Source organism: Balearica regulorum, chromosome 18 (assembly GCF_011004875.1).
Source record: "Balearica regulorum gibbericeps isolate bBalReg1 chromosome 18, bBalReg1.pri, whole genome shotgun sequence".
NCBI lineage: Eukaryota > Metazoa > Chordata > Aves > Gruiformes > Gruidae > Balearica > Balearica regulorum.
Window position 1 is genome coordinate 11767206 of NC_046201.1, and position 26773 is coordinate 11793978.

At 50.4% G+C, this 26773-nt stretch overlaps 1 protein-coding gene across 2 annotated transcripts in view; it reads right to left on the reverse strand.

Moving 5' to 3' along the window:
- NTN1 (netrin 1) overlaps window positions 1–26773 on the reverse strand; it is a 107814-nt gene that overhangs the window by 27096 nt on the left and 53945 nt on the right. Inside the window, exons 2-4 of one of the 2 annotated variants that reach the window (XM_075770984.1) lie at window positions 26484–26672; window positions 9646–9795; window positions 6359–6412 (exon numbers count right to left, since the gene is read on the reverse strand). In XM_075770984.1, the coding sequence (XP_075627099.1) occupies window positions 6359–6412; window positions 9646–9795; window positions 26484–26672 (393 nt within the window). The remainder of the gene's footprint in view (window positions 1–6358; window positions 6413–9645; window positions 9796–26483; window positions 26673–26773) is intronic. The other variant, XM_075770985.1, reaches the window with a different exon arrangement.

The window sequence follows — 26773 nt, forward strand, 5'->3', positions numbered from 1 at the left end:
CTAACCAGCCAGGAACAAAAGGGCCCAGGCAACACCTTGAGCCCAAATGACTTTTGGAAAGTCCAGATCTGGTTTTGAAACTGTGGAAGCCGATTTCCAGGGGAAAACCATGCAAAGTTGTATCAATCCAATCACCTGTTTTTATTTAAGCCTACTAGCTGAAATCATCCACCTAGGATAATAATTTCCAAGCCAATCTGGATTTGGTCCAGATGAGACAACGACTGACTGGCAGGTTTGTAAACCTTTTCCCCCCACTGTTATTTTTGTTTGCCCTTTCACTGTGGCCCCTTCTACATCTCTGAACAGGACCAGAAAGGGATGGGGTGGCAGCAAGAGGTTTCCTCTCCTGGCCATGAAAATGATAACCACCCCCATCTCATCCTCCAATCTCCCAGCATGGGAGAGCATGAATGCATTTCATCTAAACAATTCAATTTTGGATCATTTCCCCAAATTGATTTGGACCTCCAAGAGCTAAGCAGAGCCAGGCAGGGCCCCCCACACCAAAGTCGACATTGTTCCACCCCTTGTACCAAAGCCAGCTTTAGCCCATGCTCTTTTAAAATTTACCCCTCATTGACTCAGAGCGGTGGTGACGCTATCTCGGCTCTTGGCAAGGAAGGCACTTTCTGTCTTGCGTAGCTATGAGCAAAGGAGCAAAGGAACTAAAGCAGCATCTCTCCTAGAACTGGCTGCACCCAAAGTCTCCCACTAATTTCTTTCTCCATCTCGATAACCCTTTTGCTCCCATATCATGGGAGCTCTGGCTTGCTTAAATGCCAATTTAAGGGTTTGCCAAGAAAACACCATGATTTTGGCAGGATGCTTCAGTGTGGTGGTAGGAGTTGAGTGATGCCAAGGCCCAGGACCGCTTGATGCTCCCCGCCAAGGGGAAGGAATGAAATATGGAGGGTTCAAGCTCCCTGGACAAAACGGTGCTTAAAAAGTCCAATAAAAATCACTGTGAGAAGAATTATGATCGGATGCTGGGCCCATCAGATTGCTCAGCTTGGCTCAGCCTCCACTGGGCTTTCATGGGGAGGCAGCGCGAGTAGCTTCTGGTGAGATGGATGGGTCCCTGGTCGCCCCTCTGGGCAGGAGCAGGGAGATCTGGCCCTCCAGCAACGCAGGGATCCAAGAGACGATGTCAAGTCATTTCTCATGGCTCACAGGCTGTCAGGACACCCGGCTCACTCCCAGCACGTGGAAAACCCTCTCCCAGCCTCCAGCAAGGGGTCCCTTTGCTGAGGGGAGGTCTCTAACCCTGCTGAGATGTTCCCAGTACATGTTTTATGCAAACCTGGACGGGCTTGGGCAGATTCCTAAATAACCCTTCTCTCCATGACAAGGATGCAGAGTTATGGGACTCGTTTCTTCCCCGGCTGTTTGCTCCCAGGATCTGCAGGGACTGGAGACCACATCCTTGACAGCAGCACCAGTGTGAGATGTTTCCTTCACAGCAAGGCTGGAGAGTGTTGCAGACACCTACCCAAATCCTTGGTCAAAGGTGAAGGGCTGACCAATGCACCTCTGGTCCCTACAGCCGTCCCTACTGGCACTCACTCAGGCAGATGCACGGGTGGCAGGGAGCACCTAGCTCTCCTCATCGGCTGCACAGGGACCTGCTCTTCACCAAAGTGCCCACATTCAGTGCCTAAAATAGGCTGCACACCCCCTTGTCCTGCTCAAGGGTCCTACACAGGCTCTCTGCTTTTGCTGTGCTCGCCCTGGCCCTGCTTGCTGGCCAACTGAGGGGGCATGGGGGCAAATAGCCCAGCATCACCCCCAGCCCATCCGGCACAGTGCCTGGCGCCGAGCTGGTGGCTGCGACTCTCAGCCTGGGGCTGCCGCAGGTCACACTGCCATAGTGCATCAGCTCAGGGCAGGCACTGATGAGGGCTGTGGCCAATTGAGGTGGCACGTGGAATTTGGGATGGCCGAATGCAGCTGCCCCAGTTGGCATTTGCCCAGGACAGTGCAGGGAGTTCATAGAAAGGAGCTGTTTCCCTGGCTGTGTTGGTATCCGCATGGAGCACACAGGTGGGAGATGTGTCACCCCCAAACCAGTCCTCACCCCTGAATAGTGGGGGCAGCAGGGCTGGGGCTTTGGCAGCTCTTTCCTTTCAGCTGGGATGTTGGCTGGCAGATGGGCATAAATGCTGCTCCCTCCAAGGCTTCGCATGCATTCAGCCCCTCTCATGGTCATGCTCTGGGATGATGTGAGAGGACATGGGGACTGGCAGGGAAAGGACTGTGAATAATAGAGAATGTCCTCAGAAAGGCCCTTTTGGAACCATGAATAGGAATGTGCCCAGATAAATGAGCTCCTACCAGCAGCAAAACAGCATTGAGATCCCCGTGGCCAGTTTAAACTCAGGGACACTGCTCAAGTGTCACTCTTGCCAGCAGCTCCAAGGCTGGTAGGCAGCTTAGCAGGGCAAACTGCACACAAAGCTGACCTGAGGGATGCTTCCCACCACGATGATGGGGCAAAGCAATTGTTTACTCACTCACAAATGCACCTTGTGCCCTGTAACCTGACGTTGAGCAGGGGAGGGTATGGAACAAGCTGGGTCCTGCCTTAGGAAAGGGCTGGGGCAGCTGCATTGGGTGGAACATGCCCTGGGCCCTGGCAAGAAGGAGCCCAAGGAAAGGAGACTCCACCAAGGACAAGGTTCTGGGTGGGAGGTCCCCATGTGAGTGCCAAGGCTGCTTCTGCTCCCAGGGTCAGCGATGGTGCAAGGAGATGTGAGCACAGGGCCTCTGTAGGTCTACACACAGGGCTTTTTCTCAGGACCCAAGCTCCTTGCAGAAAGGGCTGTGAGAAGCCATCTCACATGTGGCCAGCAGGACCAGGGCAGTGACCATCCCCCTGTACTCGGCTCTGGTGAGGCTGCACCTCGAGTGCTGGGTTCAGTTTTGGGTCCCTCACTACAAGAAGGACATTGAGGTGCTGGAGTGTGTCCAGAGAAGGGCAACGAAGCGGGGAAGGGTCTGGAGCACAAGTCTGATGGGAGCGGCTGAGGGAACTGGGGTCGTTTAGTCTGGAGAAAAGGAGGCTGAGGGGAGACCTGATCGCTCTGCAACTACCTGAAAGGAGGGTGTAGCCAGGTGGGGTCGGTCTCTTCTCCCAAGTGACAAGTGACAGGACAAGAGGAAAAGGCCTTGGGTTGTTCCAGGGCAGGTTTAGATTGGATATTGGGAAAAATTTCTTCACTAAAAGGGTTATCAATCACTGGGACAGGCTGCCCAGGGAACTGGTTGAGTCACTATCCCTGGAGGTATTTAAAAGCCCTGTAGATGTGGTGCTTGGGGACATGGTTTAGTGGTGGACTTGGCAGTGCTGGGTTAACGGTTGGACTTGATGATCTTAAAGATCTTTTCCAACCTAAATGATTCTATGATGATTCTATGATTCTATGATCTCTGCATCTCCTTGGCTGCCAAACATCCACATTTCTTGGCAGAGCCTGTGATAAACCTGGTGGCATTGTGTTATGAGAGGTCTGCTCTGCCATGCCTGCCACAGGTTGGAAACAGAGCGAGTTTGGGAGGCTACAGGGGGAGGAACAGATGGATCCTGCTGTGGAGCATAGAATCTGAGTGTTCCCAGGCCATGTGACAGAACATTTAGTCTGCAAGTTCCTGCTAAATAGCAGGAGCCTGTGAGAAATCTGGTATTTAATCTGTTGAGCTTTTATATTTAAGCAATACTCGGGTTTATTATTACCTGATGGAGGATGAAAGCACTGCCCTGCAGGGCTGCAAGGGCTGAGTAGTGCTCGACTGCCCACTCAACACGCTCAGTTTGGAAATTGTGATGCCAAATGCCAAAGCCTCATCCCCAAAGACTGGTCAGTAAATCAGGCAGGCGAAGATGTTAAATTTAACGTGATGACACCATGGAGCAGAGCTCACCCCAGCAGGATCCAGGTAAACCCTTCAGATCCTGCTCTGCTGGGACTGGTTGGGATTGGACTTCTCCTGCAGTGCAGTGGGCACGCTTTTCTGGAGGTCCCACTGATCCTTAAACCACCAGCTGATATGCTCTAGATCTTCCATATATCAGCAGCACAGTCCCTGCCATGGGAAAACCCCACCCTCAAGCATCTAAAAGTCTCACCTAGACCTTGGGCTTCTTTTATGGCAAGGGGTGAAACAGGGAGTTGCAGACACAAATTTCCCTCCCATGGAACGAGGTGGGGAGAGGGCAGCCTGCTCTGCCCCGTGCATCCAGCACCTTTAGCTGGCACTGCTGGGATGCACCTACGACATTGTACCAAACTGCAGTGTTGGGATAAATGAGAGAATTGCAGAGGCTGCAGGAGCTGCCAGCTCTCACGATGCTCATGAGAATACTCGGAGTGTGTCTGCCAGTCCCAGGGGCTTGGCCAAGGTGGGCACATGCCCACACTGAGTCCCATTGCAGCCAGGACAAGATGGGAGGTTTGATGGGAGCTTTGGGGAGGAGATATCTGTGGCTGAAAGAAGGTGGTGAGATGCACTATGGCATGTAATTAAGCTCCTGAAGAGCTGGGGAAGAAGATTTCTCCTGAGGGAAGCAGGTAACAGAGGCTGGTGCTGTCAGAAAACAGTGTTGTAAGGAAGAAAAGACCTGCCTCTGCTTGGCTTCAGGTTAGGTGGGACAGTCTCTGTTCCTAATAGCCCAATACTTCATTGTGATGGACTCACCAGACTGCACATCTCATGTTGACACCTAATTTATAAGGCAAAGCAGCCAAAGAGCTGGTCAACAGCACCTGAGGAAGAAGCATGCTGGCTGGGGCAGGGTTTGGTGTGTCTTCACACCCCTCTCAGCCTTGCAGGTCAGTGGAGACACTTCAAGAAGCACACATGAAGCAATAGGCACAAACCTGAGGCTGAAAGATATTTCTTGCTCATACCAGCCTAAGAACAGACACTGAAACACAGAGTTGCTGCTATTGTGTTTACAGGTGGCAGAACTTGTCCTTTAAATCAGTCCTACAGAAACCCCTGGGCTTCACCTCCCGTGACTCAGAACCGAAGACCTTGCCCCTTTGCTCCCCCGAGCGTACAGCAACACCCGCAGCCTGTGTGAAAAGCCCTGCCACGAGGCGAGCCTTGGCTCAGAGTTCAATTCAAGGTGACGCCCATCACTTTTAGTACAAAATCCTTAATTTATGAACCCTTCTACACTGGTGAGACAAAAGTAAACAGCCTTTACACCTCGTGTCCTTTACAGCCACAGCGCTGTTCAAATACCCCAGGAATCTGCGGGCAGTGGGATGGGATAAGCCATCCTTTCCCGGGGCCCTCCGGCTCCTGTTGTCACCCCCTGTTCAGACCCGTCCATCCCCGAGGGAGCTGGGGACAGGAAAGTCCCTTGGTGACATGAAGAAGGCAGGTGGCGATCCCTCTAGGGGTGTAAATCAGGAGGGGAGGACAGTGGGGTGCCTGTGCAGTTGTGGTGGTGGGGATGGGGTGTACAGAGATGTGTTGAGCCCTGGGTGGGCATTGCATGGGTCGTATTTGGCACAAGGGCAAGGGGAAGGGAAACAGGGGGATACGTGCAGCATGATGTGCCATTGCTTTCTCAGGATGTTCCTCTATATTGCATCTTGCATAAATGTGGTGATCCAAGTCCACCGAGGCCACGCTGCTGTCCCCAGGACCTTTTACTGCAGGATCCACAGCAGCAGGACCTCCTGCTCTGAGCTAAGATGCTTCCCCTGCTCTTACAGTCACCTCTGAGCACAGCTGTCCCCAGCAATGCCACTAACCACAGCCGCGTCCCACCCCAAGGGTCCACAAAGCCAGACGTCAGACATTGCTGTTAATGTTCACAGGTCACATCAGCATCTAAGATTGCTTAGCACAAGAAATACACAGATCTAGCCAAGTAAAAGGAAATGCTCATATGCAGCAGTAAGCAACTTAGGTGTTTTGTTCTCTTTTAGGGGATTTTTGGTTCTCCAGTCCTCCTCCACCAGAAAAAACCTCAGCTGGACTGTTCTCTTACCCTCTTCAAGTTATTCTACTTCAGTAGGTAACCACTAAACAATCAACCAGTGACGGTCTTGAGTCCTTACCTATTTTCTATCAAACATTGGTCTCACTTTGGGTAACCGCTCTGTGCTTACGGATTTAGCACCTCTGGAAAAATCTTTCTGCATCTTCCCTACACTCCCATGTGCTCCTAGAAACATCCGTCTCTTGGGTTGCTGCACACTTGTTTCAAACTCTTGGACATTTTGGGCATAAAAAGAATCCACTTGTGTCAGTACAGGCAACCAAATTAATGTATTAATTTAATGCAGACAATTGCTCAAAAGACATTTGGCATCAAGATCTTTTAAAAAAAGAGACAACATACCTGCAGGCTCTTCTGTGCTGCTGGCGGCAGTGGTGGGGGGAGCAGCAGGGATCTCTGCGCAGGACAGCAAAAAGCAGGCAGGAAAGGAGAGGAGATAAAAGAAGGAGGCATTATTCCAGATCCAAAAGAGCCTGGCCCCTGCACACACCACATTTTCCCTTCCCAACCACATCTACCAGCAAGGGTTGTTTCCCAACCATGGCCTCCAGCAAGAAGCCTTGCGAGAGCCCCAGAAACCAGCACACCAGGACCATACCCTCTGGGGAACTGGGCCTCCCAGGAGGATGTGGGAAAGGGTTTTTTAAACCAAAAATTTTGGCTTGTGGCTAAAAGTAGAAGCAGCATGGCTTGGTGATTCCAGGTTGCTCCAGCTAACCGGCTGCAGCGAGCCAGGTAATTGCTACGGTGCCCAGACATAGCTGGTTGCAATTGCTGGGTCCCAGTTTGTACCCCAGGCTGGGGGATGCTCTTGCAGGGGCTCAGAGGGTGCATAAGCCAGGTAGGGTGGTGCGGCTGCTGGCAGTGCAGTGCCCAGCCCCGGCGGGCACTGGGAGCATTGCTGTCTTTCCCAGTCCCTGGGTTGTCCCTCCCTTCCAACCCCTGTTTCCAGCAGCACTACCAACATCCCACTCCTCTTGTGTGAGCTAGGGTGCAGGTATTGCATCTTTCTCTGGGACGGAAGTGTTATCTCAATATATGAAGGAAATGAAAACATATCTGGTGCCAATGCAATGGTCCCTGGTTTTGATTTCGGAATGGCTTTGTATGCATAGCTGAAACCACATAATGTTCTGGATCTTCATGCCCAAGTCTGACTGTGTTTGTTGATGTTAAAAAGGGTGGGCTGCAGATGGAGCACATTATATGGTCCAAGCTTTGGCAAGACGATCTCTTTTCCCTAGCGCATTTACACACCTCTCATCACTGACATCTTTTGCGAATTTGGGGCACAGTGCTGCAATTTTTGTGCATCTTTGGGAATCCTGGCAGGGGAACACCCTACCAGTCTTTTTTGAAAGTGGAATTTAGGCAGGAGCCAGGGATCAGCATCTGCCTCCTTCTGCTTTTGCTCTCGGGAACCTTCCTGGCCACAGAGTCAGGGTTTGCTGGGGTCTGTCTGCATTGCAGTGATGGCAGCCCGTAGGGGTGCAGCCCAGTTAGAGTTAGATGACTTTGTGAGTTGTTCACCCTCATGCAATTAAACGCAGGCACGAGCCCATGTGAAACACACGGTGCATAATCAGGCAGTACATGAACAGCCAGCACAGCCATCCCGAAGCTGGTGGCTGGATGGGTGCTTATGCCTGGTGCCATGGGCTGCTGTGCAGACAGACCTCACGGGTGTCTTGTTCATTCCCCACGAGGTGATCTTTGCATGGCTATAAGTTGTTCAGACAAAGAAAACAGAAGCAGTGGTAAATCAGAGAGTAACTGTGCTCTTGCAGACGAGGTGGACAGCTGCTTGTGAGCTGCAGGGTATCTGTGCCCTCCCAGTGCCAGGTGGGAGAGCAGTGTGGGTAGGGATGGAGAGCAAGTGCCCTCCACAACGCATGTATAAAATGTGTGTGAACTACTTCCCTCCCCCGTAGGATGTGCTGACTGACATTTTTCAAGCATGAAAATGTGCTGGTTTGGGTTTTTCTAGGATGAGAGAATTATGAGTTGCTCATATCCTCATGTTAATTGCTTTAGCATCATACGTGCAGATCAAACTCCCAACAACTGCACAGTGACTTGGTAGCCAGGCCCAAGTGTTACTTGAAAAATGTTTCAAGCAAAAGTTCTGGCGCCTTGGGAAGGATGTTTTGCTGTGACAGAGAAGTCAGGGGCACTCGTGGGTACTGGGACAGTGGCTGGGTTGCAGGGCCAGGGAAGGGCAGCCCTGCCAGGCTCACGCCAGCGGGCAGCCTTGAGCACACGCCGGTTCAGCAGCTGGCGTGAGCACAGCCCGGCTCCAAATGCCTGGTTGGATCATGTTGAAATTCTGTGTCTGTCTTTATTTAGCACAATGAATCCCAAGGGAGGTGATGCAAGGAACAATTTACCCTCTGATTTACCATGGCCCTGGTAATGATAAACCTTTGCGCATACTTGCTGCAAAGCATACCGGAGCCATGACTGTAGCATCTTGGGGAAACAAGCATTTGGTTTGAGCTCTTGCCGTCCCATTGCGACATGGGGAAGAATGAATCTCAAGTGACCAAAAACCACCCTGGAATGTATGGTTTTTTCAGCAGGAGAAGGTGGAGAAAGGGTATCTGACCCGTGATTTGGCAATGGCCATCCTGAGAGGCAGATGCTGTGAGGGGACAGTGCGGGAGCAGACTGTGAGTTCCTGACAAAGACTCGATTCTTTCAACTTTCATTTTTCTTTTCCCATTGAGCTTTTTTTTCCCCTTTTAGCAGCACGGAGTCAGCCTCGAGGGGAGCAGCCCCTCCTTCCCAGCCCGTCCCAGACACCGTAATTTTGATGCTTTGTTTCGTCAGGGCAGGTGGAGATGTCTCTCGCAAGGTGCATGAGTTACTGAATGATCCAACAACAGCAAAACCAACAGGCAGCTGAGAGAAGCTACAGCGTGCCGTGCCTGGGCTGTGAGTGCTCAACAGGGACTGAGTGGGGATGTGGAGGTTTGCAGAGCAAATGCTGCAACAGCGAGACTTGGGGAACTATACCTGGTGCTCGCTGCTGTTGTTTGAAGAGCAGAGGATGAGGGAAGCCTTGGGAAGGCAAACTAAAAAAGCAAACCCAAAGAAGCAAATGGTAAAACAGCCCGTGTTTCTGGGTGGGTTGTGTGAGTGTAAGATCCCCTTTAGCAATGCAGGTGCTATCGGCTGTGTTACTGTGATGGCAGCTCCATCAAACGTCTGATTTGAGCTGATTTGTGCCAGTGCAGCACAGCCTGATCTTGGAGAGAAAAATCTATTTGTAGTGATTTGCCTTAGTATCCAGACCCGATGTGGTACCCCAAAGCAAATGTGCTTTTGGGGCACCTTGACTCTGTGAAGCAAAATCAAATTACCAGCAAATGGGGCTGTGGATGCACTCACACGACCTACCCAACACAGCAGACGAGCTACTTGGAAGCAAGGGGTGAATTTTGGGCTATATGCCCTACTGCAGGCAGTGCGGCTGGCACAGGTACCCAAGGCTGCTCCGTCCCCCCAGGCACTGCCCGTTGGCACGTATGCAGAGGGGTTAGTAGCCAGCCAGCCTGGACAGCAGCTCCTGTGGGTTTATAAAAGTTAAAATCTCTAATCTACAGACATCAAAAGAGCAATCCACCTACTTATGCAGGGGGCAATGGGAGACCGACTTTGCTGGTAGCCTTTGGCGCATCGATTGCACGTGATGCCGGTGACGCCGTCTTTACAGGGACATTGGCCTGTGGTTTGGTTACAGGTTTGGCCAGCGGCGCCCACGGGATGGCAATCGCACTCTGTGGGGGGAACACACAACAAGAAGGTCAGGGGGAGAGGACAGCGGGCACAGGAGGCATTGCAGCATCGGCGGGGAGCGGCATGAGCACCGCGGGCTGCTGGCAGCTCTCGCGGCACGGCTCCACCTTCTCTGCAGCCGGTGCTGGATCTCCAGCAACTGCACCGACCTGAAACAGAGGTGGCATTTGGCAGAGGGGGTACATGCAGCTATCGCTTGGGCGCAGAGGGGATAGCACCGGAGAGGGGATGGCCCAGCCACAGCCCATCCTGATGCAGAGATGGCAACTGCAGCCAGGATGACTTGCCCAGGGCAACAAGTGCTCTACAGATCCAGGGAGGCAGCGTGGGATGTCCCCACTCAAGGATACCCACCCACGGACACTACAACTGCCTCAGCCCATGGGTGCTGTGATCAATAGTTTGCAGGACTTGAAGAGGAGGGGAGCAGGGAAGGCAGCACCGCTGGCGTGACTCCGGGAGCCACAGCACCCGCTGCCCCCACCCCAGCCGGCTTCAACCCTCCCTGGGCTGCCTGGAGCAGTGGCAGAGCTGTAAGGAAGAGGTAAAAAATCAAGGAGCATTTCATCACCCCGTCAGCACATGAGATCTCAGGCAGGAAGCAATTGCTTTCAGAGACGTTGGGAATTCATTTCACGTGCACTACAAAAAAAACCCAAACCCACAACACCCTCCTTTCAGTGCTTTCGCTCGAGCTCTTCCCTGCTGAGCAGCATCCCTGGCAGCTGGCACTGCGGGCGCAGGAAGGAAATGCCCTTGTGGGATGCAGGCAGGCTGGAGGACCTGCTGTTCCTGGCCAGATGGATGGAGGCTTGACGGCAGAGCTGGGCAGATGTGAAGGGTTTGGCAGGGGATGTAAATACTGCACTTGAAATCATTCACCATCTCATTTCCCACAGTGGGACTTACCGACGCAGCTGTTTGTTAAAAAAAAAAAAAAAAAAGGAGAAAAAAAAAAAAAAGCATTGGGGCTTGTTATCATCACTGCTCCAAAAGGATTATGGCCTCGCACATTTGTTAACAGCCCTGATTTCTAAGAGCTGCAAGCGCCGTGCCAGACTGTGGTCTGCCCCTGCTGAGCGGTGGCAGGGAAAGGCAGGAAAGCTTTCCTTTTCTTATGCAGCATCCTCGGGAAGGAGCCAGCCAAAGCCCTCCCTGGGGAGCACTGATCCTGCTCTCCTCCTGCCCCTCTGGGGAGCTGCCTGCCAGAAAGAGGGTTTTGGGGAAAACCTGCCCCGCTGCCCAAATCCTGTCTGTGGGCCAGGACCAGCACGAGTGTCTCCACAGGTTCCGGTGACTGGGCTTGGCTTTCAAATACCCGCAGACTCCCAAATTGAGAATATCACTCCCATGAGGGTTTGTGCTGGACCCTACGATGCTTCTTGGCTTGTCTTGCACCTCCCCAGCTCTGAGACACCCTTAATACCCCTCATTTGGGGATAGCAGCTCACATCCCACGTTCCTTTGTGCTGAGTGTCCAGTTTTGGTGTTTGGCTGAAGACTCCCTTCAACCTGCCCCAGCACCATCCTGCTCCTGCTCTCTGCACCAGCAGCTCCTGCTCTCTGCACCAGCAACCCCCAGTTTGACCTATGTGGTTACTGGGCAGCAGCTCACAGGCTGATCCCCCTCCCAATGGGGTTTGGATGGTGCCTGGAGCCCCCCTGCGCTGGGATGTCCCCTTCTCCCTGCGTGGGGCATCCCGTCCCTGTGCATCCACCCATTCACACAAGCAAACGGCCACCGTCCCCCAGCTCCACCAGCACTGGATGGGAAGAGACGAAACCTTGCCAAAAAATGATGATTTTTCACATGGGAGGGAAAAAAACCCCAACAACAACAACCAAGCTTTTGCTTCTTTTCTCGTCCTTCCCCAACACTTCTGATTTGGGGTTTTTGAGTCCTACACTCCCCTCCACCTTGAGCTGCCTCTGAGAACCAGCCGCTTGCAAACCTGCCCATAGTGGAAAATTTGCTTTACTATCAAACCCAGTTTTGATTGGAAAAGTTTTAACATCAAATCAGTGTGGCTGGTGTTGAGCGCAGAGAGCAGAGCAATGTTTAGGTGGGAAAACCTGCATGCTGCAGCCCTAAGCGATGGCTTCGATATTGCTGGGAGAGAGGAAATAAAAATACATTAAGCAAGAACCTGAAGAAGGAAGAGAGCTAAAGAAGAGCAGAGAGGCAGGAGTTAATATAAAAATAAGCAAATCAGGGAAGGGTTACACAAGAAGAGGCAAAGGGCAGGAGGATGGGGAGGAACATGCCTCATGTTTCAGGCGTCCCCTCTGGGGCTGCGCGGGCTGGTTTCAGGCATCGCCTGCAAACCCCCATCCTGTGAGTAATCCTCCCCCATGTGAGTGGATTGCACCGATTTCAGTGGGACCGCTTGGATGAGAGAGGAAAAAAAAAAAAGGAAGAAGATAGAGAGGAAAAAAAGCCTTTGTGATGAGTAAGATTTACAGAATCAGGCTCTTGGAGGATGGACTGCAGAACACAGAGCGCTCTTTTGGACACCACATAAATAAATAGCGATGCTGCTGCTTCCTTCCCTCATGAGGTAATACCTCGGCACAGCTTGTCCAAAGCTGCCGTGGTTATTTTTACAGCCGTATCTGTCTGAGGTTGTCTACACTCTCCCCAAGCCGGGCTCTGGGGAGGGCTCTGCAGCATGGGTGTGAGCTGTGTCCCCACGGGCACGCACGATGTGCCCAAGGTCACAGAGTAGACGAGTGGCGAAGGAGCTGGGAATCACCAGCCCTTGGCCCAGGACCTCAGGAGAAATCCCAGGTGATGGCCGATCGCTCCCTCCAACATGCCGTAGGGTAAATCCTCTCTGGGTGTAGGGATGGACTTTCTGTCACCGGTCCCCAGCTCTTCGTTGCAGCACAGGAAGCTGTGAGTCCAGGACGACTGCATTGGGAAGTAGCAGCACTCTGGCTCCTCAAATATCTGACCCCATTTTGACTTTTCTGTCTTCCAGAAAACTCTCTGAATCAGCAGCAACTCAACCCTCCTGGTGCGCAGAGGCAGGAGGTGGTCTAAGCAGTGTCTGCAGATGTACATTTGCCGTCCCTGTCCCGGAGGAACTGAACCGGTGCCAGCAATTAGGAGCAATTAAAGGCAATTTGCAGTTCCCTGGCCAGTGCAAACACTTGCAGCCAGCAATTACAGGCTCTTCTCCTTACCCAGCCATGGAGTAGCTGGGCTGCTGGTGGTTAATGCTGGTTTTTCCAATACAGTTCAAATTCCTTTGGGTTGTAACCCCAAATTTAGGAAAGACTGCACTGGAGTCACAATGGGGGTGTGATTGGTGCAAACACCCCTTTGGCATCCTCACTGCCTTTCTGTTAGGAACCTTTTGGTTCACAAAACATGTTTTCATGCCCAGACTTCCCTGGGTGCAAGTGTTTGTCCATTACCCACCGCGACGCAGAATATCAGCAGTCCCCTGCACTGAGCAGAGCAGAGACCCTGAGGCACCAGAGCTGAGAAAACCTCACTGGTCAGGAATGGAGGGTGCCTGGGACGTTGCTAGAGATAATAAGGGGGATAACAGCTGATTTAGCCTCTCTGTCCTCATGCCTTGCTTAAAAAGATCACCCCATAGAGGAGGATGCAATGGTGCAGTGAGATGTGAGAGGAGCAAACGGGAATGGTGGTGGTGCAAGAAAACGGTGTGTCTTTTGTCTGTTAGTTCACACAGCATCAGGGGAAAGGGAAATAACTGTCAAGATTTAGGTCCCAGAAAATCTTTAAGAAAAATCTTTGATGAGTGACTGTGGCAGAGATGACCGGGAATCACTAGTGAAAAAAGAAGTTATTTCCCGCTTAAAAACCTGGCTGCGGAGGAGAAAACAAGGACTTGATGATCTTAAAGGTCTTTTCCAACCAAAACGATTCTACAACTCTGTACGGAGCAGGAGTATATGGTGAGGTTTTAATGGGGAATGAGGGTAGCAATGGGGGTGCCTCTGCCCACAAAAGCTGATTTTTCTCATATAATAACCCTGATCTGGAAAGGAGGGAGCTAACAGCATTTCTAGGTGACCGCCTTCAGCTTGGCTAGTCCAGACATGAGGAGACCACGTAGGTCTTCTGCGAGACCGACCCAAACTGGCCGAACGGGTGAGGAGCTAGCACACAAAACCCAGTGTGCAGAAAGATGCATAATTGGAAGGAGGGAACAGGATGGCTCATAAATGATGAAGGGTCCCAATTAACTGCAACCACTCCAGGAAAAGATCTAGGAGTCAATGAAACATCTGGCTGATTGCAACGGAGCTCAGAAGAGCAACAAGATAGTAGGTTGTATTATGAAAGGGGTAGAGTAACACTGAATATAATATCATGACACTATAGAAATCAATGGTATGTCCTCAGCTGGGAAACCGGAGTGAAAGGCACCCATCTGAGGGCGATGGAAAAGATCAGAAATGCCTTGCCAAGAGACGATGGAGGGATGCCAAGTAATGCACAAGCGCCGAGAAGGTCAGACAGGTGCTCCTCTTCACTGGTCCTTAAAATACAGGAACAAAGGGACATTCAACGCATTTAAAAGGCAACCTTTTTCAATGATAAAAGGAAATGCTTCTTTGCACTGCACGTAATTAACTCGTAGAACTCATGCTACGAGATACCATGGCAAAGGCCCAACAGGATTAGATAGGCCTATGAATGAGAACATCTGTAGTTACATTAGCTGGGATTAGTATATATTCGGGTATGAGCACTCCAAGCCAGCTACTAACTGCCTGCAGTTAGGGGGAGATTTCCCCTGGGGGCATGCTGTTGCAAAACTGTCTGTCCTAGAGTTTTATATCTCTGTCTGAAGCTTCCAAGACAAGCCACTATTATATGCACAAATCTCCATTGTCCGCTCAAGCATAGGCGATGGTGCATTTCTGTGCTTCAGCTGAGATTTTTGGCTGGTTTGGGAATAAAAATGAATCTTAGGACCATGCACGAAAGGATGCAAAATGCCCTGGAGAAGTGGTTCAACTTGCTGGGATGTACCTGGCCCATCAAAGGTTGACAAATAGCATGACAAAAATGCAAATATTCTTCCACCCCTGAATTTTGGTCGGAGGCATTCCCAGCTGCTAATCTTCCCACACACATGTGTGTTGAAAGGTAAACAGAGGGATAAATCTCCAGGCTTAGCTCTCTTCAAGTGTGACCTTTTTTGAGAAGGTACCTGAAAGGACTTGTATTTTTAGAGAATTAGCATCTTCCTGTTTTGGGGGAAGCTGTTTCCTTGGGAGGTTTTCAGAATGATGAAAAAGCCATTTGACTGAACAACAGAAAAAGACTTGATTTCACAGGGTGGGGGGGTCGGATCTAAATTTCCTCTTGTCACACTGTATCTTCAGTGATAACATACGTGGCAGGGTTTCCAGATTTAAAAGCCCAAAGCGTGACCGCTTTACATTAGGTCATGCAATAAGCAGTAAACCAGCAACGCATTAAGCTGGGAAGAAACCACCTTAATTTGCAATAGTCATTGGTGAAGGTTCCTGTATGGAGAAAGAACCTTCTTCAGAAATCACGCTCAGTTTTAAGTATGAATTTAAGTCCCGCGTAGCCAATGTGCCTTAGGTACACATTTATATTTAACCATGCTTTTAAATGCTTTTCCAGAATCATGGCCAAAATTGCCTTCCTTTGCTTACTTTCCTTCTTTCCTCCAAAGACTCCAACTGGAGTAAAAAAGGTAGCTGCAGAAGCTTTCTACTGGAAAAAAATGCACCAAAATCAAGCTTCTTGTGTGGACACTTTGATTCCGACAATATTTTAAACCGCAAAATGTCAAAACAACTCAACTTAAATTTGCCTGTTGCTTCAATAACACAGCCTGCATCATCCTGATGCAGTAAACATATTGCACTTAGTCTTATGTTTTAGTATTTAGAGGTATGGCTCAGATATTATTACTTAAGCAAACTTTTCTGTAGTTGTAGTTATTATTTTTTTTCCTGATCCACTGTCTTTGATAACTCAGGTACTTTAAATCCTGGTTCCAGTGAACACATCTGGCCAGGGAATGCATGGTGTGGGCAACTCCTGGGGTCGGTCCAGTTGTCCCCCTGTAGCTGTAATCCATCCCAAAGGTGACCCCAAGCCTTGAAGCTGTCCCAAAGGCCTGACCTGGGCAGGTTTTTTAAGCAGATTTACTTTGGCTCCTGTCTTTGGAGAAACAATTCAAAACAAGCCGTGCTCCTTCCTTTGGAGACCTGCCCTGGTTATTTGTCCATGGGTGAGGAGAGTTATGAGCTGATATCTGTGCACCTGAATGGTGTGGAGATGTTTATGCTGGCTCTGGGATGGGATCCTGCAGGGATGGGCAAGACCATATTTAATGGCAGAGCATCTCCACCACGGGTGGCATGTCCTGCAATCCCACAGATTTATGTACCCACCCAGTGTGGCCCCAGCTAGTTTGCTAACCAGGAGCAAAGATTGAAATGTCTCTGTGTTAACTCTGAATACTAATAATGGCTTTGAATATTAACTGTTAACTGCTTTGCAATGAGATCGTCAGCTTGTCTGCAATATAGTGAACTGGATTTAGTTCTCCAAAGGATCATGTTCATGCACAATGTCTCTCAGCACATTCTCTTGGAGATTTAAAAGTTTCTTGCCAGCAGAAAATGAATTCCCCCTTTTATCACTCAAATAATCTCTTGGCGTTTCACAGTGTCCCTCCTCCTGTGCCGCTTCTCAGGGCTCTCCCATTTCTTCCTCCTGAACTGGCACTCAGGGAAGCTGAGGGCTTTGGCATCCTGCAGTTTGGGCCAAATTTCACAGATTAGACCTTGACTTTGTCTTCTCTGTAACAAGTAGCAGACGGGGCCCACAATGCCTCCACTAAGCAAGAGCCGCTGCTAATCCGGAAGGGGCTTTGAACCACGGTAATAAATCCACTTTTTGGGCAGGCACACTATGGGCAGGCATTAGTGATACCGACAATATGACAATTATGGCAGCACTTTCCAGAATGCTCGAAAATCCTCATTTAAAAAAATTGTTAAAAATTCCCCTGTCATCTCAGAGCTTCACCTTTCGGGTGATTGCAGTGGAGCTGGAGGAGCTGCCAGGGAGAGCGGTGGGGATGCTGAGACGCCCAGGGATGAAGCATTGGTGCTTCCTTCTCCCTGCTTTGCCAGCAGGACAAAGATTTTCTCATGGAGTATGTCACCCCTTTTCTTTTTCCATTGAAAAATGTCAAGTTTGGTCAAAGACCCCTGGGGGTAGCTCTGGCCAGGCAGAGAGCAGCTGAGTGGGGCACAGTCCATGGGCACGGTGTCCTCGTAGCTTTAAAGCAAAGTAAGGCTCAACCTGCTCTCATGGGAGACATTGCATGAGAAAGAGTGGGTTGGAAAATACTTCTACTGAGGAAAAAAAAAAAAAAAGGCAAACATTTTCTCCTCCTGATGCATTTTTAACCTGGCTCCTGAGGAAATGAGGTTCCTACAAGTGTATTCTCCCACTAATAATCTGGCGGTGAAGCAAAAGTCTCAGAGATAATGAGGTTGCCACAAGCTTCATGAAATGAGGTGGTTGGGTAGATGAGACATAAACCCTAGAAAAAGCTCAGCAGAGGAGCATCCCTTCGGTGTGCACAGCCCTTATCAGACATTAAAGCATCCACAGTGGGGACACCCTCTTAACACCCCAAATGCCCATGAGAAAATTGCAATGAGAGCTCCTGGGGCACAAATCCAGGCCACCGATTTGTGATGTTCTGAGAAGTGTATGTTGTACTGAAAAATATAGCTTTTCTAGGGAAAAAAAAAAAGCCTTTTTGTTTTTGTATGCTTAAAATCAGAACAGGGCACATGGGTGAGTGGGACTGAAGTTTGTTTTCATGTTCAGGACCTGAGAGGCTGGAGGATTTTTCACTCTTCAGACCTGATCTGAAGGAGGAAATTATCTCAACAGTTTGAAAATATTTATGGAGAAGGCAAATTATTCCTTTTCTCTCCTTTGTCTTGGACATATGCAGAGGTCTGGCCATGCAAATGAATTTAGCAACTTCTGTTCTTAGTCTGAGACTTGTGGTGGAGAACTGAGTTTTTTTTTTAATAGGGTGCAAATTCCCCTCTATTGTGTCCCACCCTGCCACTTCTGAGAAACCACTGTCCAAACCTGCCCTCCAGGATTGCTTATGGATGTATTTCTGCTGAAAAACCAAACCCAAACCACAGTTTTGAAAGTGGTCGGCCTCCAAATTTAGCCGATAAAACTCCTCTCAGGCACCATCATTGCAAGGATGTGATTTTTCAGAAATGCAGAGCTCCTGTCAGGAAATCAACACTGTCTCAATTTTCTTAACAAGCTAGATCATCTAAATGTCTAACATGCATTTGGGACTCAGCCATGAGCTCTGTCTCCCCTCTGAAGGTGCTGGGTGAAGGTTTGTAAGGCTGCAATGGAGACCTCAAGGTCCTTCGGACGATCTTTGGCTGAGCCTCCTCCATCGCATGTCTCGGTTCCCCAGGGTCACCCCAACCTCTGTGAGCCCCACGCACTGCTGGCAGTTTCTGCCATGGCTTTTGCCCTTTCTGCAGGCTCTTTGCATGCTTTCATGGGGCTTTCCCCCCTCCCATGCTAAAAGTGATGAAGACATCCCATTGCAGTGGAGATGCATCTCTAAACCAGCTCACTTGGTGTTATTCTCCTGGGAGGTGGTGCTTTGGGTCCTGGTTTTACTTGTTTGGGTGGAAGAAGCAACTGGTGGGTGGTTTTGTGGGAGAGCATCTGTGGAAGCGCAGCACATGGGGCATCACCGGGGCCCCGGGCACATCTCCCATGGGACGACACATCAGAGCCACGCTCCGGGGTTTGTGCCGCAGGTCAGGTCCTTGCCCAGTGAGATGCTGTCTTGTTTACACCCAGATGTCTTCCCACCCCATTTGAAGATACGTCAAAATCCCCTTCCGCACCTCCCCTTCCCTACCCGGGTCTGCTTCAAATTTGCCTTTAAATGTGAGTTAGGCTCTACTGATTTAGCAAAGTCCAAAAGATGTTCCTAGAAGAGAGGGGACCTTTGCCAAAAAGGGCTCTGGAAATGCCGATGTGGCTTTTTGGAGGAGAATGGGGGGCCCAGGCTGAGAAGCAGCCCCCCCTACCCCCCGGCACTGCCACAGGGTGCACAGCGTCTGCCCAGCCCAGCAGCCTCGAGAGTCCGGGCTTGCAGGGGAGTCAAATCATGCAGGAAGATGTGCCTGGGTGCGGGCAAACTGTGAAATTATTGACTTCCCTGGAGCTTGAAGACAGCTGCAGCTTAAGGAAATTTTTGGCATGGAGGTGATTTTGCTCTGATCTTATCACCAGGCACAGACAAACCTCTCTCTCTTTCTTCTTTTTTTCCTCTCTTAAAATTTTTTTTGTTGTTGTTTTGTTCTGTTAATGACCCTCTAAGCCAACTTCTGGAGACTATAGCAGACCAGAGACCCCTGGCATGTGAACTTCATCTGGGATGTGGATGGCAGAGCCTCCTTGCCCATGGTGATGCCCTTTGGTGCTCTGCCAGCCACCGGTGTGTGTGTGTGTGTGTCTCCTACCAGTCCTCTGTGCTTTCTCCAAGCATCCAGGTTTCAATCCCAGACTGCCTAAAATATGTTCCACTGAAAGCAAATATCTGTTTAAATGCTGCTGTATTGTGGGAGGTGGCTCTGATCGCAAGCCAGAGAGGGGAGAAAGTCAGCAATGGGTTTCTGGGAAGACAAGGCAGTAGGATTTTACCCTTATCCCAGTTAATTTGCACCAAAATGGAGAACCAACTCAATCCAGGGCAGATACAGAGGAGCAAAACCTATGACGGCTTCTGATCACCAGTGGCTACAAACATGAAACGGGAACGTGGTATCTGTGATCTCTAAATGTGTGCCCCAGTGCGTGGCATCACCCCCATGCGCTGCCTGGAGGTGGTGGAGCTGCCCTGGGCTGGGGGAAAGGGCTGTGCCTGGCTCCGACAGTTGGTTTGTTCCTCGCTGATGGCACGCATAGATCAGACTTAATTAGAAAGTCCTTGGAACTGGAAGGCACGCGCAGAAGGGAGAGCAGGATGAAGGCTGGCACATGGAGCCCCATCTGGCTTGAAACAATTAGAAAGTGTCTCAATTGCTGGGTTTGCCACAGGAATATTCCACTGCTGCGACACAGCAAACTCTTCCCGCTCCGGCTTGCACAGAAGCGGCTGCTTAATTTGATGTATCTGCTCATATTTCATTAAAATTGTGGATGTTTAAGAGCTGGCATGGCCAGGTAGACATCTTGCAATGAGCTCAAGTCTTCATTAAAAAAGACCCCCAAACACTCTTTTTCCATGTTTTCACACTACAAACTCAAAACAGTTCAACAGTTTCTGTAATAATCATGTCCCTTCTTTGCTTGGGGACCCTTCCAGCCCAAGCGGGTGAACGGTGCAGCTCTGGTCTGGGTCCTGGAGCTGCCATGGAGGTGGTGGCACTTGGTGGCAGTGGCACTCAAGCCTCCTGCACTGCCCCAGGACACAATGACCTGTGTGCATGGGACAGCTTAAATCTGCATTTCTATAAACTTTCTCCCACTGGTTTGTGTGTGCCTGGGGGTTGCTGATGACAAGTTTTAGATGTAGAAATCATAAATCAGAGCTCAGCACTTGGAATAATATCAATGTAAAGAATTATGGGGTCTTGGGGAAGGGGGTGACTAAGGCACAGCCACTAACAAATGCAGTATAGAAATACTGCTAGAAAACTGTTCTCGCGGCAGTGGAAGAGCATGCCCTATGGAGAAAATAAAGCCTGTGTTTGGCAGAGCAATGCCTTGAAAGTTTGGACTTTCTCCAGTGATGTGATTTCTCAGAGGTGACCAAGCCTTGACACAAGAACTCGATCCAAGCCCTGCCAGCACTATGAGTTGGCTCATCTCTCATCTAACGGTAGCTCCAGCTGGTTTTCAAAGAAGAAAAGGAAGGGAAGGAGGTTTGATAATTAAGGACAGCTCCCTGGGAGGAATTCATAGAAAGTATTGTGTTGGACTTTGCCTTGTGAAACCACAAATGAGCTTGACGAGATATGGGCATCAAACTGAAGTTGCTCTGGGGAGAGGAGCATCTCTCTTAGGATGCACTTCACTTCCTCCTAAGGTGGACACAAAGGGTAGATAGATCACTGATGGGGTCCCTGCAGTGATGGGAGGGAGTCTGTGGGGGCTGGTCCTTGCTGCAGACAAGGAAAGGCTGGGGACAGGAACCCTGCCGGGGAGCCACCACTGGTGGCCCTGCTGCCCTGGGGAGCCCTGGTTTAGGGGTTTCAGCCAGGCCATCCCTATGTCTTTGGGATGTGTTAGCTGTGAGCTTGCCTACCCCCACCTAGCTGTGGGTTGGGGACCGTGGTGGCAGGGGACATCTCTGAGGCTGGAGGGATGCTGACCACAACTGAAACCTGCAGAGTTGCACCATGGACAGGCTGATCTTCCCACCCTACACCACGACATGGCCCACCAATGCTGGTGGCAGCGAGCCTGTCCTCAGACTGTGCCGTCTAATGTGGGTTTTACCCTGGCTGCCTCCTGCACCCCAACTTCTCAGTGGGGCTCCAGGCAGCAGGAAGAGGTTACACCTCCTCTGGCTTCAGCCCTGTGGAAATGAGCTCTCTGCTCTAAGCTGGTCACGCAGCTCCCTCTATAGTCAGTGGAGAGAGACAGGGGACTCGTCCCACTGTCCCTGTCACCAGGGGCTCTGCTCTCCTCTCCAGGCAGCACAAGGAGCCAAAGGGGTTCAGCAGCATTAGTGTGTGTGTCCCCCCACATGTCTGCAGCTGGGTGGGAAGAAAACCTGCATCTGCACCCATGACATCAAGGACCAGAGGCTGAGCCCATGGGGACAGCACTCACCCTATCTCTGCTTGAACCCAAACTGTCTCCAAAAAGCAAATGTCAAAGCCTTGAGCCTTTGCAGGTACGAGCCAGGATGGGCAGGTAGGCTCGGAGTGCTTTTTTTTTTTTTTTTTTCGCACAAGCCATTAAATAATCTTCCAACACAGATGGAGAAGTCTGTCAGGCTCGGCACGGGCATGGGGCTGCAACAGCACGGGGCAGGCAGGCTAGCCCATTTTGTACCAAAACGTTGAATCCTAATGACTGCCACCTCTCCAGGTGCCAAATCCTGCCCCTCCACAAGGGGTTTACTCTGGCAGCCTCAGCACAAGTGCATTCATAATGTGTATCATTTGTCATCTTTTCATCAAAAAGTGTGTAAATCCTTTCCCCATAGTGCAGAGCTGTTTTACAGCCTGGCTATAAAATCCTGCAGAGTCTCTGTTCCAATAGAATTACATTAGTGCCAATAATCTGGCAAATATCAGAAGTGAATTTAATCAAAAGAGCTAGCACCAGGGCCCTGATTTATAGTGGCCCACGACAAAGCGGAGCAGACGGAGGTTTGCAGGACCCAGATGTGGAATTTCACTTGCAACATCATTTGGATCAAAGGGAAAGCAGAAGGAACGGGAAGCAGGGCTTCAGCGTTTTGGGAGCTTTTCATGCTCTCAAAAATCAGTGAGAAAAGTGGAACAATTCGCCTTTCTGAGTTTTAAGAGATGAACATGCAAAATTTCTTGTATCTGGGGTTTTGTTGTTTCTCGGGACAGCCTACACACCTAACGGGCATGTGCAGGACCAAGGTTTGCTATATCTGTCAGAGCAAAGAGCATCCTACTCCGGTGCCTGCTGGGATGAGCCCATCCATCCCCCACGGCGGAGGACCAGCATTACCACCAGACTCCTCCAGCCCGAGAGTCTCCGGTCGGGGCCAGGCAGAGATTAGTTGTGCGGTCTGACCTCAAAACGCCTGGGGAGCCCGAGCCCTTGCTTGAGTAACCGGTGTCCCTGGGTTTGCCCGGCCACCCACCCGCAGAAGTCACAGCCCTCCTTCAGCTCCCAGCTCCAGCCTGGCAGGCTCTGGCACGCACCCAGCATTGCCACTTCATGCAATATCCCTGCTCCATCTGTCATCAATTCCTTTGCATGTGGTTTGCAGACTTCATGCCATGCTCTGCCTGTTGCGTGGCTCTGCGACAGGGCATCTCTGAGCGCTGACAACTTTTTCGCTTTTATCATTTTTTGCAAGAAAATAATAACTGGAAGCAAATGCACAGGCAAGGAACATGGCATGGTCGCATCACTTTTAACCATCAGGGTAAAAGTCATCCTCAAAGCCCAACCTCTTATGCCTTCATCTGTGCTGCTAAGATAACTTCAGATCATTAAAAAAAAAATATAATTAAATTAAGAATTATTATAAGTTTGGCTATTAGAAAACCAACCAGCCCTCCGTCTGGGCAGGAGGGCACTGCTCACCTTTTGCTGCCTGAGCTTCACACCATGCCCTGCAACATATGCAAAAGTTTGTGGCATTTGCATTTTCTTTTTCTCCAAGTTAAAAAAAAAAAAAAGTAGACATCGTGCAAACATTTCTGCAATGTGATATTTTTGCATAAATACCAAAACCAACCCTTTAAAATAATGCAACTCATGCCTCTCTAATATTCTGATGTTAGATGCATCATGAATTGAGGTACGTACAACATAGTGCATAGGATGGAGCGAGAGATGAGGAACAGAAGTGAGAGGAAAGTTTAGCTGGATGTGTCTGTTAGGCTGAATTAATGGAGTTGAATTAATACAAAAATGTTTTCAGCAGCTCTTTCGTGGAACATTTGCTGTGAGTTTGCCCGAGCTCACGCACGCTTGCCAGGGTGGTTAAGTGTTCTACACGCTTCCTTGGCAGGTCTCTATCGGCTCACAAGGCAGCGGTGCTCTTTTCTATGCGTTTGTTTAAACGTGTTAGGTGTAGGACATGAACGGAGCAATGCGATGGTTGAAAGAATCAAGTCTTACAGAGAAAACACAGTCTGCTGGGTGAGATGAGACGTCAGGCAGTTGTGAGGGAGATGGCAGATGCTACAGGATCGTTAATTCCTTAATTCTAAACACATTCGGTCGAGATGAGACTCTGGGAGAGTTTTGCCCATTGGCAGATGGCTTGGTGAGATGATAAATTAATATCGTTATCAATGGAGAAATGGCTGAAGTTGTTAGATGGTAGGGTTTGTTTTTTAAAAATGCCTGTTTTCAACAATTATTTCAACAGTCCCTGAATCAGGGAAGAAAAGTAGAGGGAACATAAAATCCCCTGTGTCATAAATAGAGCTCAGGAAAACGAGTTTTCAAAGGAATGCCTTTGCTGTAGGAAACTTCATTTCGCCCGCTTTTGTATAGGACGATGGATTATGCCAACAATAAACCATTCCAACTACTGTGAAATTGTGCTAATAGCCTGCGAGTCGGGGAGCTGGTCATGCACCAGCATATTTATTACATACCTTTGTATCTGTTAGCTCCAATAGCCACATTTTTGTTATAAACCGTGGGGGGTTGGAGAAGTATTTAAATTTGGCGATCTCAAATTTCAAGAGCAGGAGCGGTTCAAGAAAGCAGGGGGATGAGAAAAGGACAATTGCAAAGAGCATTTAATGGAGCGAATGACCCAGCGACTGAGAAATTCAGCCTTAAAACATTGCAGAGTGCCTCACAAAAGCCAGCACGCATCTTCACGGGCGCTCACTTGGGGAAACTGAGGCACAGCATGGCTCTGAGGTTTCGCACCTGCAGGTACCACCCACCTATGCTATGCTTTTTAGGTGAGACCATCATGCTGTCACTCTCCTCCAGCCATGGAGAGGTTAGCAAGGGTGAGGGGCCAGGGGACAGGAAGGGTAAAGGGACAGGAGAGGGGAAGCAGGCTGCCTCACCAGGGAGGAGAGCTGGGAAATGCAGGAGCGAGGAAAGTCCTGGGAAATGCTGGGGCCACTGGGACAGAGAGGGTTAAGCATGGACATCACTGCCAACGCAGGGCAGGGGATGCCTTTTCCCAGTATGGAAAAGCTGGGGATGGAGAGGGGATGGAATCTGCCCTACCCTCCAGCAGAGCATCCCCTCCCTGCTCAGTGCTCCCTGCGCTGATCCCGGAGGACTGGAATCACTGTGGATGCACAGTGATCCCATGGCTGGGAAAGAGCACTCCTCTCCCCCAAATCCCACACATCCCCAGGAGCCCCCATGCTGGGGAGGCAGCTGGGATAAGCCAGAGCCCTGGGAAGGAGTTAACTGTGCTTGGGGAGGTGTGGGAATTCCCCCCACTGCCCCGGCACCCCAAAACCTTTTCTGGGGAGCAGGAAGGTAAATGAGAATCAGGCTCTGGACATCAGCAAATGCTTCTGCGAGCACGCCGCTGCCCGAGGGGGATGGATGCCTGCATTGCTGCCCGGCCCCACTTGAGGAGAGCCCACGCCTTCACAATTTCCCTTTGCCTCAACCTAACGCTCTGTTACTTTGGCTGTGAACCGGCCGTGAAAGCAGAAATGTGAACTTTATTACGACACACATCCGCTCGGGACCGGGGGGCAAGGCACGGCCGCGCACAGCAGGCAGCTCACTGCCGGAGCGGGGGATCCAGCCAGGATGCTGGGTGTTGGGACGGATGTGGAAGTGGCTCAGCCCCCCCCTGCACCCCTGCCTTCTGGCTCCTCGGACCCAGAAACGGCAGCTCCTCTCTCCCCCCCGAGCCACGGGCTGGGTTCACATCCCACCAGCCCGCGCTTCGGCTGAAGCTGTAGCTTGTTAGCAGCCTCAGCACAGGGCGGGTCAAAAATGTCTCGTTGAAATAGTTTTTACAAGGTGAAAAAAGGAGGAGTAGGGCCGTCTAAAGAAGCGATTTCTTTTTCTGCTTTGGCTAAGAGTGTCTGTTTTCAGTGGGAAAAAAAAAAATCCCATGAAGAAGCGTTTTCATTAAAAAATTGAAAATGTTGAAGACTCAAAGCTTTCCAGCCAAAAATACCCAGCTCAGGCCAAAAAGCTTTCCGTTTCTTGTTGAAATGAGTCTTTAGAGAGAAAAGAGCTGAAGCTTTCTGCGGGAAACCCCAGCATCTTCTAATCTGGCTTTTGAATGTTTGCTTGATTCCTTTAGCTGCGTCTCAGGTTCAGGATTTATATCTCTTCTAGCAGACAGCTGAGAGTTAAAAAAGTTCATTTGCAGGATTTGCTCTTATTGCTGCTCCCACCCCAGCTGAAGCCTTGCTTGCCTTCACATCCACTGCAGGAGAAGAGGAAACCTCAAAAAACTCCGTTTGCTGAGCTCAAAATAAAATTGTTTCCCATTTTACTGTTCTCGCCTTGTCCGGAGGAGTGAAATGTTTCGTGCGTGGGTTAAGCGCTGCCTGTGGGAGCAGGAGATGGGCGTTTGGAGGAGGCTGATTTACAGATGGTACATCTAACTGTGGACCTGGGATTTTGTGCAGTTCTGCCCTTACATATGTGATGACGAAGTCAGCTGTGGCTATAGGAGCAGATGAAGCACAATTTCTGAGTAATAAAACCTGAAATAATTTAAAGTCATCCTCAACAGTGAGGACTTTTTGTATTTCAGTGGCTTCATCCTCACCAGGAGGCTGGGAAGACTGGGGAGAGGTGGTGGCAGGGAACATGGGGGCAATAAAAGTAATTTCAAGGGCTGGGCTGGGAGAAGGAGGAGCAGGGGTTTGGTGAGAGCAAGAGCGAGCAGCAGGAAGGGGTCGGAGAAGAAGGAACTGTGCGCTCCTGGCCATCCCACCCCCAACCCGGTACCTTTGCAGGCCTTGCGGTGGGAGATGGGCTTGCTGAGGTCCCGGTAGAAGCCCTCCTTGCAGTAGTGGCAGTGCCGCCCAGCAGTGTTGTGCCGGCAGTTCAGGCAGACGCCGCCGCTCTTGCGCCCCGACAGCTTGTACAGCTCCATGTTGAACCGGCACCGTCGGGCATGGAGGTTGCAGTTGCAGGCTGCGAGAGGCAAAGAGCGGAGATCATCAGCATCTGCGCCTGGCCACGGAGCTGCCGACCCCTGGGAGCCCGTATGCGTGGGGCTGGGCCCCCTCGACGTC